The sequence below is a fragment of the Chroicocephalus ridibundus genome, chromosome 2 (genome assembly GCF_963924245.1).
Source record: "Chroicocephalus ridibundus chromosome 2, bChrRid1.1, whole genome shotgun sequence".
NCBI lineage: Eukaryota > Metazoa > Chordata > Aves > Charadriiformes > Laridae > Chroicocephalus > Chroicocephalus ridibundus.
The window spans coordinates 52076191-52089370 of record NC_086285.1 but is presented as its reverse complement, the minus strand read 5'-3'; the positions used below and the strand labels follow the sequence as shown (position 1 = coordinate 52089370).

Sequence of the window (13180 nt, the reverse complement as noted above, 5' to 3'; positions counted from 1 at the left end):
TGCGCGGTTCTTCGTGCTCTGCGCGGTTCTTCGCGCATCACACGGCTCTTGCGGGCACTGCGCGGTTCCGCGGGCACTGCGCGGTCCTTCGTGCATCACACGGCTTTGCGGGCGCCGCGCGGCTCTGCGGGCATGGCGCGGCTCTCCGCGCATCGCAGGGCTCCGCCGTGCACCGCGGCGGGGAGGATGGCGGTGTTTGGGAAGCCTGCCAGGGAATGTGTGGGGTGGTCGGAGGAGGGAAAGGGGGAGAGCGCATTCCTGCTGCCGGCCGGCGGCTGGGAGCCCGTGTGTTGTCCCGGTACGGGCTGCGCGGAGGCGCTGGGGGAGGTGTGGTGGGCGGTGGTGTATCCCGGCTTGAAAGGAAGAGGGAGAACTCCTCTGGCACGGCCCCGAGCTAAAAGCCTTGTTTGGATCCTTTCCCTGAAAAGCAAAACTCTCGTAACAAGGTCGCGGAGTGGGTTGCTTGAACAAAACAGGCTTTTTCCTTGGAAAAGGAGTTTATGGGCACCATGCGCGCTTCAGGAGAAAAAAAGCAGAGAGGTCTCTCGTCAGTCTTTGTATTTTTTTGCCCAATGTACAGAAAATGAACCTCAGGTTGATAGAGTGGGTTTATTGCAAATGGGAAGAGGCTTGGCTTTCTCAAGAAAAAATGGAAGTTGCAGTTGGTAAAAACTGTCAGTCGTTGGCTGTGAACTGCACAAGCTTGAAAACCTTGCTGTTAGCAGAATCTTGATGGTTTGGGTTTGTTTGTTTTCGTGGGTTGTTTTGTTTTGTTTTGTTTTGTTTTTTCATTCCAGATACCATCTTGACATCTTGAGTTAATCTATACAAAGGAAATATTGAGTCTGTTTGTTGCCATTGCATTCTTACCCGGTCAGCTCTGTTTGATGACAGGAACATTGCTTAGGCTAAGCAAACTGCAGGCAGTGTCAACACCTTCTTGGACTGAGTTAGGTCTTGCATGGCAGAGCTAGGCTAAGGATCTCAAGATTTTTGTAGTTTCAGAGAGTAGGAAGCAGGGTTAACTGTTTCCACTGTTTTGTGAGGTTTTGGAGTTTTCTTACTTTGTAAAACAGTAATGACACTGTGTAGATACAATATTGAAGATGTTTTTGCATCAGTTTTTCTGTATATAAAATGTGAGATGCAAGTCCTTTCTTAGTTTACTGGAAATCATAAGTATGTGTCCTGGTTTCAGCTGGGGCAGAGTTAATTTTCTTTCCAGTGGCTGCTGTGTTTCAGATTTGGTATGAAAGGAATGTGGATAATGCATATTGTTTTAGTTGTTGCCAGGTGATGTTTATATTAGTCAAGGGTTTTTTTCAGCTTCTCATAGAAGCTGAGAGGGAGCATAGACAGAGCAAGCTGGGCAACCAAATATTCCATACTGTAGACGACGTCATGCTCAGTGTATAAATGGGGGCTGGTCAGGGGGCAGGGATCCACAATCACTGCTCAGGGCAGGCTGGGCAACCAGTCACCAGGTGATGAGAGCGACCTATGTCGTATTAGTTTATTTTGTATATTCTTCTACCATTATTGGTATTATTGCCGTTTTCCATTATTGTTCTATTAAACTGTCTTTATCTCAACCCGTGAGTTTTTTTTCCCTTTCCCCTCCTTTTCTCCATCTTCTCCCTACCCTTCTCAGGGGGGAAGGGAAGAAGTGAGCGAGCGGCTGCGTGGTCCTAGCTATCAGCTGGGGTTAAACCACGACAGTGTGTATACACAGAGTTTTTCTTGAAAATGCAACTCCACAACTTGCCTCAACCGTATGTTCTCTTAGGTATAACTTGTTACCAATAGGTTACAAAGAGGGGAGAATCATTTGAAACTGAAAGCAGAAAAAGCCTGGTTGGTTTCTGTTCTGGTTTGAGATAGAACAAACCAGTTTTCCTTTTCAGTAGTTTTCCTTTTCAGTTAAGTCTATTCCAACTGACTGCACTCTCTAAAATTAACGTTATGTTTTTCAGACAGTGTCTTCTCCTAGCAGTGATAACCTCTGATGTTTATAGTTAATACTAAAGAATGGTATGCAGAGAAGCTTTTGCTTATACTTTCTCCTATAACAACCAAGATCAGCTAAATTTATGTGCCCCGTTGGAGGGTCGGAAGCAGAACAGTGTAGAGGGGTCCCACCTGCAGGGAGGAGGGGACAGGACAGGTGACCCAAAACTGACCAACAGGGGTATTCCATCCCATCTGCATCATGCTCAGCATAAAGCTGTGGGATCAAGGGGTCAGCTCCCTTCTTCTTCAGTGGCCGGCGTCCGAGGAGGACTCTGTCTGTTCTTCTGCCTTTGGTCCCAATTGGTGCATTCCTGAATCCATATCTGGAATCCAGTTCGCTGCTGCCGCTGAGTCCAGTGCCAGTGCCTGTCGGTGGTGTGATTGTCATCCTGGGAGCTAAATATTGGTTTTGTATATATTTGTATATATTTCATTATTTTCTTATTAATATTATTATCTTTTCCTTTTATTGTTAATATATCATCAAAGCTGTTTTTAGGGTTTTTTTGCAACCCTACATCTCTGCCTTATTCCCCTTCTGGGAAGTGAGAGAGGCTAACAGAAATGATCTGTCATTCTTTTAGTGGCCAGCCCAGCCTAAACCTTGACACTCTGCTTAACCATATCTTCTCTTAGGTATAACTTGTTACTGATAGGTTACAAAGAAGGGAGAATCATTTGAAACTGAAAGCCAAAAAAAAAAAAAAAAGCCGGTTTTGTTTCACTGAGCAAAACAAGATGTGCTGGGGAACAAGGCCAAACCTGTTGCTGGTGTGAGCTGTGAAGTGGTCTTCAAGGAAAGGTAGTCCACCTGTGCTTGGCGTGAGTTCAGCTTGCGAGGAAAGGAGGAAGGGTGTTCCGAGATGCCACCTTAGATCCAGGATGATGTGTCATGGCCTTGTAAGAGGACCTGTGTTACCAAATTAACCAGCAGCGCGTTGAGTTCTTGCCCATAAACTGAGAGAGCTGTCATTTTTTTTGGTCTTTCAGTGGCGTTATTTTTCCTTGTGGTTTTTCTAGGGGGATTCCCAAAATGTGTTGTAATTTCAATGACATGAAGGTAACTTTATGGACAGGCTCAGGACATCCCAAGTGGTCTATAGGAGCCAGTTTGTCAGCTTTCTGCTGCCCCGTTCATGGATGTAAAACTCCAGTTTTACAGGGAGCGCTCACGGTAAAAAGTAGGTCCACGGTAGAAAACGGGGCCCTGGAAACCTTGTTTCCTGGGGTAGGAATTGGAAAGTGTTGCCTTGTTCGCGGTGATGTGTTTTTGATTTCCATTTCCTTGCCTAGTGTTGCTCTCTGGCCTAGTACCTTTCCTGTGTGCAAGTCAACCACAGATCCCCCCTTCTTGAGGATTTGTTGGTAACATTTGAACAGCGTCCTTGTCTTGAGGTTTTGCTTGGATTACTGCGAGTCGGCAGCGCTGGCCTCATACTTGTGGCTGGGTCTGGGTCCTGTTTCTGTGGTCTTGTTTGCTGGTCCTGCATCTGGAGAGGAACTGAGCTGCTAAGCAGGGCCAGCTACATGAGCCTGGTATGTGGCTAGCTGGAGATGTCAGGCAGCTGGACTTTGTTATTTATTACTAATTGCTTTATAACAGTTTGCATAAATAGAAACCAACATAGAGTGGTAATCTGGAGGAGGAGGACCTCGGGAGGTCATTCAGGCCAGCCCAGTTTAGAGAAGGGTCCTAGGCCAGAGCTTGAGTTTTCTTGTGTTTATGTTCCGCTTGTGCCCCTTGTTTCACCCAGACCTTGCAGGCATCTCTTCCTCATCTGGTTTCTACAGAGCACTTGAGGTATTAACAGGCCATTGAGATGTCTGTGCTAATCATATCCTGGGGTGCACTTGCCAAATGTCGATAAGGATGTATGTCTTGTTTCTGACAATGTCTGTGACCCACAGTCATCGATTTACGACGGAGCACATTTCCAGGGGAAGCTCGGCCTGAAATCAAGAGCAGCCTGGGATGTTCTGTCTCGCTTGGTGCACCAGCACCCGTGTAATATCTCTTGAAAGCACAGCCAGAACTGAGAAAGTCTCACAGATGACTTTCAAGACACAGATGTAGTGCTTGCAGGCTAGACCCAGGGCAGGTACGAATCCTATCTCAAGAGTGAGACGTGCTTTGCGCGGGCGAGATGTGCTGGTTCCACGTGGTACTGTGCTGGTGGAGCCATGAAAAGGTAGGCTGAGATCCCCTACTGCTAGTTCTGGCTGAACACTTAGGAGGGAAGGGTGTCTGGAGAAGCAGAACTGTGAAAATGGCGTTCAGGGTTGTTTGGTTCCCGTTACGAAGATACTGTGTTCAGGTCTCCAGTTCAGACTGAAACAACCTGATAAACTTTATTCATTTACCGAGGAAATGATTTTCTTTGTCCTTTTCGAGGCAAGCACAGCTGCAGAGATCCATGTTGTCTTCACCTCTGGAGTACTGCGATGCATAGGACACTGGCCAGCCGTAGGGCCCAGAAGCAATAAAGAAACTTCATTTGGTTCAATTTGTGCTAAGTTCAGGGCAACATACACTGATAAGAAGCTGTGACTACTGTGCTGCTCTGCTTGCCCCAATCTGTTTCAAATTTGCTCTAGAATCTCATTCTTTGTTTTCAAAGTGGTGCTGGCTTTTACTGAGAGCAAAGGGTCTTTTGGCACTTCCAGGCTCTGGTATGAATCTGACAAGGTGACTTGTTGCAGAAAAGTGCTTTTTGTTTCTTAGGCAGAGCGAGGATCTATCTAATGATAGGCTATCCCCATCTATCTGAATCGATTCCTAACAATAGGGGTGTCTAATGAGAAGCTAACTAAATGGTAGGCTTTTCATTTGAGTTGACCAGCTTCTCCAAGATGAGCTGACGTATTTTACAAGGGCTGAACACATTCTTCGTAAGATACTGGCTGAACATTTGATTAAAGTGTTCAGATAATCACAAATACCACTACAACTTTTGCCAGACTGAACAGATCCACGAAGATGGCCATGTCTACATCATAACTGCTTTCGCCTCTTCCGCATGAGGTTTCCTAATGTGTCTGCTTACACCCTGGTCAGTTGTAACCCTTTCATCCTGATTGCAGAATTTGTGGTTTTGTCTCTGCCATTTCTCCAAGGCCTCCTCTGAAGGTACAGGCAATTTCAAGATTTTTCGTTTGCCATTTCAGCACTCGATGGAAAAGCAAAGCTCCTGAAAGTATGGGTTTTTTCGGCTTTTCACTGTCAGGGTGATGCTTATATGCATTCAAAGGAGGCTGTGCTCTCTAAATATGTCTTTGGTAGCTGCTGTTGTCAGGAAAGTGAATAAAACTGGCTAGCAGGCAGAGCATTGCCTCTTCAGGTTATGGCCTGCTAGAGCCTTCTCATCCTATATTTTTCCTCTCTTTTCTTGGGCCTGCCCTGGCATTCACATACATCTATTCCAGGACATACTCAAGGTGTCATTCGGAAGACCTATATGCAGTGCCCTTTTGCTGGGTGACTATGGGAGTACCTGGACAGATGGTGCCAGTGGTGGGCATGTGGCTGGAGGGGTCCCTCTGATGTAGCAGGTCGGGGTGACACGGCAATTCCTTCTTGGTGGCACCATGCTCTCAGAGACAGCGTGCTTTTATTGGGCAAGAGCTCATGAGAGCCCAGAGGTTTCCTGATGAGAAAATATGAATTATTTGAGTGCTGATGAAATATATTCTGTTGTCACTCAGCCAAAGTTTAGATGCGTTTTGGGGCTTTTTCTCCCCCTACCTGTTGCCACTTAGTAACGTCTGCCTGTTAGGTTAAGGGGGAAGAAGAAAAGATTATTTATTCCTCTGCTTAATAGGAATGAGGAATACACAGTCTTTAGAAATCAGATTTCCTGGAAATAGGAGGATGCTTGTTTTTCACCACTATTTAAATTGGGATGCAGAGCTCCCCAGATTGTTGTACTTCGTTTGTTGTTTGCATAATGGAAAGCTACTGTGTCTCAAGAATAAAAATGTTATTCTAGCACTGAGTAGTGCCATAGGGAGGGAACCTCAAAGCTTAACTTTCAGTATCAACAATAATTAAAAGCATGGCTGTGTAGACCTTCCACTTTTTTCTCTGTGAGTAAGCAGTGTCACACAGTTTCTCTTTTAAAATGTGTAAACCAGATGCAGACAGAACTGCTTGGGTTTGCTCTCAGATTTATAAAGTTTTTAGTATTGCCAACTTCAGATGTTCAGAAAGCACAAGCTTTTCTCTCTTGAGACTGATAGCTGGCATAAGGAACACAGCATTTTTTAAGAATAACAAATGGGTTTTCTGGGCAGTCTCTGTTCATGTTTTCAAGCTTATGTGCTGAAGCGAGAGGAATCAAAAGTTAGCCTTGTAAACTCCAGAAAAAGCCCTGCTTCTGAGGACAGTCCGACTGAAGCAGTTCAGTGGGACACCGACCATCACAATAACATAAAGAGTTGGCACCATGTGAAGTAAATGGGAAGTTTGCCCACTGGCAGCAGCAGGGGTTGGAGCCGATTGTTTCTGACTTAACTGTATAATCTTTTGTTTTAATTCTTTGAGTAGCAATGGATAGCCTTCATTTTGCTGTCATGGTCGTGCCGCTGGCCACAGGAGCCATAAAAAAGTGAAGAGATTAGACCATCCTGTCTGGTTTTTTTTTTTGTTTGGTTTTTTTTTTTTTTTTTGAAGGACAAAGTCTCGACAATGTACTGGGAAGGGTCTCCCAGACCTTAGGGTCTCCCTGCACATTTATGTCTTTCGTGGACTCCATAGCTTAGGAGAAATCCCAAATTTACAAGAGGAACCTGTCTTACTCTACTGTGTCTGGCTGGGATGGAGTTAATTTTCTTCATAGTAGCTCATGTGGTGCTGTGTTTTACATTTTTATTTTAATTTATTTAAATGTAAATTAAATTAGACCAAAAGAAGGCTGGTAACACACACTGGTCTTAGCTGTGGCTGAGCGGTGTTTGCACAGCGTTGGGGCCTTCTCTGTTTGTCACTCTGCCCCCCTCAGTGGATAGATTGGGGCTGCGCAGGAGGTTGGGAGGGGACACAACTGGGCAGGTGACCCAAACCGACCAAAGGGATAGTCCATGCCGTCAGCATCATGCTCAGCAATAAAAAGGGAGAGGAAGGTCCATCCCTAGCTCAGGAACTGTCTGGGCATCAGTCTACGTGTGGGAGGTGGTGAATGATTGCCTTTGCATCGCTTGTTTTGCTTTCTTTCTCTCTTCTTCCACTTCTTTTTTGCTTGTTGAACACTTTTTACCTCGGGCCCCAAGTTTTCTTGCTTTTACTCTTCTTTTCCTCTTCCCCCATCTCACTGGGCAGGGGGGGAAGCCAGCTCTTAGCCGCCCGCCAAGCGTAACCCACAGCACTCCCCATGACAGAATCTTTCATTTAGTTATGTTCAGGTGCAGCCGTCAGCTTTACCTGTGCCAGTTAAGCCAGAGTAACAGACGACATTTTTGTTTGGTGCTCTCCACGCGCAGTAGACTTTACAGAATAGGCCCTCAGTTATTCCACTGGTTTTGAGTTAAAATTGTTTGTGCTGCGGGAAGACATTAGGCAATAGCAAGACATGCCGTGCTAGTCAGCACAGCCATTCTCTTGGATCATTGACTTAGATGTCAGATTCGCGTGCCTGTGCGTCTCTTGGGTCTGTAGTTGCTCGAGCCCGCAGCAGACGTCCCGGTTATTTAAATGACCTACAGCTTGGAGTTCTGGCTGGGAAACTCCGCTGCTGGAAAAGGATGGGAATTCGTGTTCTGCTGGAAATCCTGCTGCCCGGAACGGGGAGGGGATGCCGCCTCCTGATCTGAAACAGGGAGCTCAGTTCCAAAATTTCTCAGCACGAGACAGTTTGAAAGCCCTTTTAAAACATACGTTGCAATTGGGGGTCTTTTGCTGGATTGGAGGAAAAATAATCCTTTAAACGTTTTGTAAATACCTTTTATTTGTAATTGTACTTTAAATAGATTCCAAGGAAAAGTAAAGTAAATATAATTCTGGGTAAAAACTTCACCCTAAGTAGAAGCGTAGCCTTAAGAAAAAAGAAAAAGCTTGAAATCCAACTATAATTTAGAAAACCACAGGTTCATGTGTATTCCTAGATGCAGAAGCTCCTATATAATTGAACTGTTTTGGTATTATTCTTGCTGAAAATAATTTATCTAACCTTTTGATGCTATGAAGTTGAAAGCTGAAAGAATTACAAAAATACAAGGTAGAACCATCTTTTAGCACTTGCCTTTAAAGAATTACAAAAATACAAAGTAGAACCATCTTTTAGCACTTGGTTTTTATTCTTTGTACTGTTGCTCTGGTTTTTTTCCTTTTCTTTGCCTCAATAGTGCTCATAATATGGAGTATAAAAAAAAGTCTTGCTGACACTATGAGTACACTTGACTTGCTGTGTGAGTAAGTAGTATTTTAATAATAATATATACTGTATGCACATTGCTCAATGAAGTGATGATTTAGTTTGCTGTCCTGGTTTTGGCTGGGATAGAGTTAATTTTCTTCCTATTAGCTGGTATTGTGCTGTGTTTTGGATTTAGTATGAGAATAATGTTGATAACACAGTCACGTTTTAGTTGTTGCTGAGCAGTGCTTATACTAAGTCAAGGACTTTTCAGCTTCCTGAGGGAGCATAGCCGGGACAGATGACCCATATGGGCCAAAGGGATATTCCATACCATATTACGTCATGTGTGTAAACTTGGGGGGGACTTGGACAGGGAGGGATGGTGGACACTGCTGGGGACGAGCTGAGCATTGGTCAGCAGATGGTGAGCAATTACATTGTGCATGACTTGTTTTATATATTCTATTCTTCTTATTATTATTATGCATGAATTGTTCTATATGTTCTATTATTATTGTTGTTGTTGTTGTTATTATTACTCTCTCTTCCTTTGTTGTCCCAAATGATTATCATTATTATTATTAGTAGTAGTAGTATTAGCATTATCACCTCTTCCTTTGCTGTCCTCTTTGTTGTCCCAAATCTGGGTTCTCTACCTGGTGTGCAAGAAGCCGATCAACCCACAGAGCTGAGATATTAGTTTATTTCACGTCTGCTCAGAGATGGGTGCTAGGCGGTAACTCCACAAAGCTTGCACACCTCGCTAAAATCGCGGTAGGTATTTACAGAGTTAAATTCATCAGCTAGGTCTAATACCCTCACCTCCTAGCTAGCCATTGGCTAGTTTCTTTCCTGCCTCCACTTAGAGGTACAGCTCCTTTCAAATTCACTTCTCGTGTTCAGAGAGTAAGGGGTTTATTTGGGGCTTATTTTCTAGCTAGGAGCTGTGGTTTTCACATTGTAATGAGATTATGATGAGACAGTTCGACTTACAGTGCACCAGTTTGGGGGATTTGGCTGACTTTGCTAATTAGTATGAAAGTGGTACTGGTTCTTCAGGATGCATGCGGCACTTCTCACGGATGTATGTGATATAAGTCTGTATCTTCCAACTTTCCTTGAGACTCCTACGTTTAATTATCTATCTCAGTACGCTCTATCTTAAACAATGTCACCATAACCTTAAACCATTATTCATTGTATTAAACTGTCTTTATCTCAACCCATCAGTTTTACTTTTTTTTACTTTTTTTTTACTTTTTTTTACTTTAACTTTTTTTAACTTTTTTTTAACTTTTTTTTAACTTTTTTTTAACTTTTTTTAACTTTTTTTTAACTTTTTTAAACTTTTTTAAACTTTTTTTAACTTTTTTTTAACTTTTTTTTTAACTTTTTTTTAACTTTTTTTTTAACTTTTTTTAACTTTTTTTTAACTTTTTTTTAACTTTTTTTTTTAACTTTTTTTTTTAACTTTTTTTTTTTAACTTTTTTTTGTTTTTCCATTCTCCTCCCCATCCTACTGGGGGATGTGGGGGGGTGAGTGAGGGGCTGCAGCAGTACTTAGTTGCTGGCTGGCATTAAACCACGACATGCCATATTTACGTAAATGTCATAATTACTCCTCTAGCGTGGTTGGTGGTGGTACCTCTCACACGTAGCTGGGCCTGGTTTTCTTCAGTTTAGTTTATAGCCAGGAATTTCATCTGTTCTTGGTGCTTCCCTGCAATTAGCAGGTGATGTTTGGATTGCAGGCATCATCATAGTGTGTTTATTTGTTTAATAAGACATGACTTCTGACAGGCCAGTTCCCAGCCAGCCTGAACCTTGTCTGTAGGTTCATGTACTTAAAAGTATGTAGTTTGCTCTGTTGTGAGGAGATCTTGCGGATTATGTCAGCAGGTTGTGAAGTTACAGATTGTTACTGGTTTTGTTCCATGCCTAGTACCTGGATAATAAGTAAACCTGTCCATTCCTTTTTGGTGAATTAATCTTATTTAATAGTACTGATTGTGAGATTCATACAGGTTTTTGCTGGTAGTGGAAATGGCTTTTAATCATAAAATCCATCTGTGAAGAATAATTCTACGCAAGGATTTAGCATTGCATTTTTCTCTTGCCTGTGATTTTGATGTGCTGTTTCCCAACATACCTGTACCTGTTTTTCCTCATGTGTTTGTTTCCTTTATCTATCTGCTTGACCATGTGATTAGTTTTAGGTAATGAACCTGATTTTACGATTTCAATGTTGAAATATTTTTTCAATAAGTTGCAGTTGATACCTCTTTCAGCCTTTGTTTTCTTCAGGTGCTTGCTATATTCATTTTAATGACTGTTTTAAAACTGATTCGCGGTCCTCATGCACTATTAATATACTTAACATTGCAGTATTTTCATGCAGTAATCAAGCTTTGATGCAATTTTGTATACATTAGACTACTGAATGTCTAGCCATAGATGCTGGACAAAAAAGTCATAAAAACAAATAAACAGCAAGTAAATTAGTTTTGTGTTTAATTAATTGAGATGTATAGCTTCATGTATTTCTTAAGCATATGAATTCTGTTTGTTCTGTTGGCCATTTCCTCCCACATTTATTGTGGGTGCACACATTTAAATAATTTGGAATCTTAATTAAAAAAACATGGGTTAAGACTTGAGGAGAAAAACTGAAAAAAATGCATACCGGTGGTAGATCTGGTTAGCTGAGGTTAATTAAAAAATAGGTGGGAAGCTGAGGCATCAGCAGCAAAGATGAGGCTGTCACCTGAGTTATATTTTGCTATTCCAACTGCAGCAAATGAAAAAGATGTGCTTTTTTGTCCTCCTTTTGAAATATGCAAAAACTAAGGTGAAAATTTAAGTGGATTTTAGGAAAAGAAGCATCTCATAAAACAATGCCTTTGATTTTTTTTTTTTTTTTTTCCTCTTAATCAGCATGGATACCATGGAATATGCACAACTTATGCGACAAGCTGGGAACCAGGATTTTAAAAATGGAAATTACTCTTTAGCCATCAGAAAGTATGATCAAGCTCTCTATGTGCTCAGCTGTTTAATACAATGGGTCCCGTAAGTATTCTTGAATTACAAGTTGTAAACCATATGACAAGTCTGAAATTTGTACAGTCCTACAGTTAACTCAGAACTGTATTTCCTGCCCTGACACCTGATTTCCTTGTATCTTTGGTCTCACTTTTTAGTGTACCAGTTGTATAATTAAAGAGGAATTGCTGTTCCTGACATATGTGTGGGAGATTAGTTAGTGACTAATCTGAATATTTTTATATAAGCATCAACTATAAATTAGTGTAATTAAAGCTCAAATTAATATTTCATAAACTGTGTTCATTTCTGTTCAGTAACTTCTGTCTCTTAGCTGAAAAGTTGTGGATTAATCTTGCTGTGATTCTGCCACGTACTGGTCATGTCTGTGGCCTTTTGTTACATGGGTCGTCCGATTATGTTTAAAATTATTCATGCAAGTTACCTTGTTATTTGGTCTCAGATTTGTTAAAAAGAATTTTTCAGCAGAAGACTTCTTTGGGTATTTCTTTCCAAATATTAAGTGCTTGTTCTCATCAGTTAACATCAGTTGCAAATGTTAATAATGATTAAATAGTTGAGTATTACGTTAACTATTAAATAGTTGTTACTACTGTGTATTAACACTGCTCTTGACCTAATTTGACACCAGCCATTAATTTAGCAATCTGATCTAGTTAAAGATGTCCCTGCTTACTGCAGGGGGGTTGGACTAGATGACCTTTAAAGGTCCCTTTTTAGAGAATTCTATGATTCTATGATTAATTTATTTTGACTATTAGCCATTTCGACTAAGTAGTAAAATAAGTCTGGGGCGTATGCAGGGTGTAGGAGCGAGCGAGGACAGAGCTGAGCAGGCTGTTCCCGAGCATCTCCTTTCCCCTTGCCGTAGGTTGCCTCCTCAGGATTTGCTTGCATGCAAGAACATGCTCTGAACGTGTAATTGAAAGAACTTCCTTGACTCTAAATTAGTAGATAGGAATAAGATGAAGGATGCAGCTCCGTGGCATGTACTGTTTGTTTGATCAAAGGCAAGACAGGCTTTCCAGGCTCCCTGGTACCCCATGGACTGTAGTCCTGTAATTTGTGTGCAGCTCTTTCCAGGAACTCTCTTGGATCCACCAGATGCGTTAAATACTTTAGTATATTCTGTTCTCTAAAACACATTTCTTTATTTCTTAGCTGGTGTAAATGCAGATAATTCTGTTTACTTCGTCAACTGGTGATACAGTAAAATGTGTTTAGGTTGGTTTTTGGTGATCAAAATGTGTTTAGCACATTTTCCATCTAGCAGCTTCCATTCCTGTGTCTGTTTTCTCCTGTTCTTGGCCGCTGGCTTTCACTGAGCCGTATCTAGGTGTGTCAAGATGGTCTAAACTCTTTCTGAATCCTCATACTGCGTTGTTCCAGTGGGTTGGCTTTCTGCTTCAGAAGAGACCCAAGATATCACTAAGGGTATCATTTAGGATGTCACTAAGAGCTTTTTATAGCTGATGTTCAAATGATCTTTATTTTCTACAACTCCACTTTTGTCTCTGATTTTGTTAGGTGGGTGATACGTAGTTTTTTTTTTTTTTCTTGTTGCTATCTTTAAAGTACAATGCATCCTTTTTCAAGTGACTAAACAGTTACGCTAAAAACATGTTTTTAAGGTGTTCCAGGGACATAGCTGTGCTACACTGCAACAAATCAACTGCCTTGTACAACCTTGGTAAATGGACAGAAGCGGTGTTTTCAGCCTACCAGAGTTTACGCTGGGATCCGGATTATGTTAAGGT

General features: G+C 41.9%; 1 protein-coding gene across 1 annotated transcript in view; it reads left to right on the top strand.

Moving 5' to 3' along the window:
• Positions 1 to 13180, top strand: part of TRANK1 (tetratricopeptide repeat and ankyrin repeat containing 1) — a 55854-nt gene that overhangs the window by 623 nt on the left and 42051 nt on the right. The window contains exons 2-3 of the mRNA XM_063325485.1: positions 11295 to 11429; positions 13055 to 13178. Of these exons, the coding sequence (XP_063181555.1) occupies positions 11295 to 11429; positions 13055 to 13178 (259 nt within the window). The remainder of the gene's footprint in view (positions 1 to 11294; positions 11430 to 13054; positions 13179 to 13180) is intronic.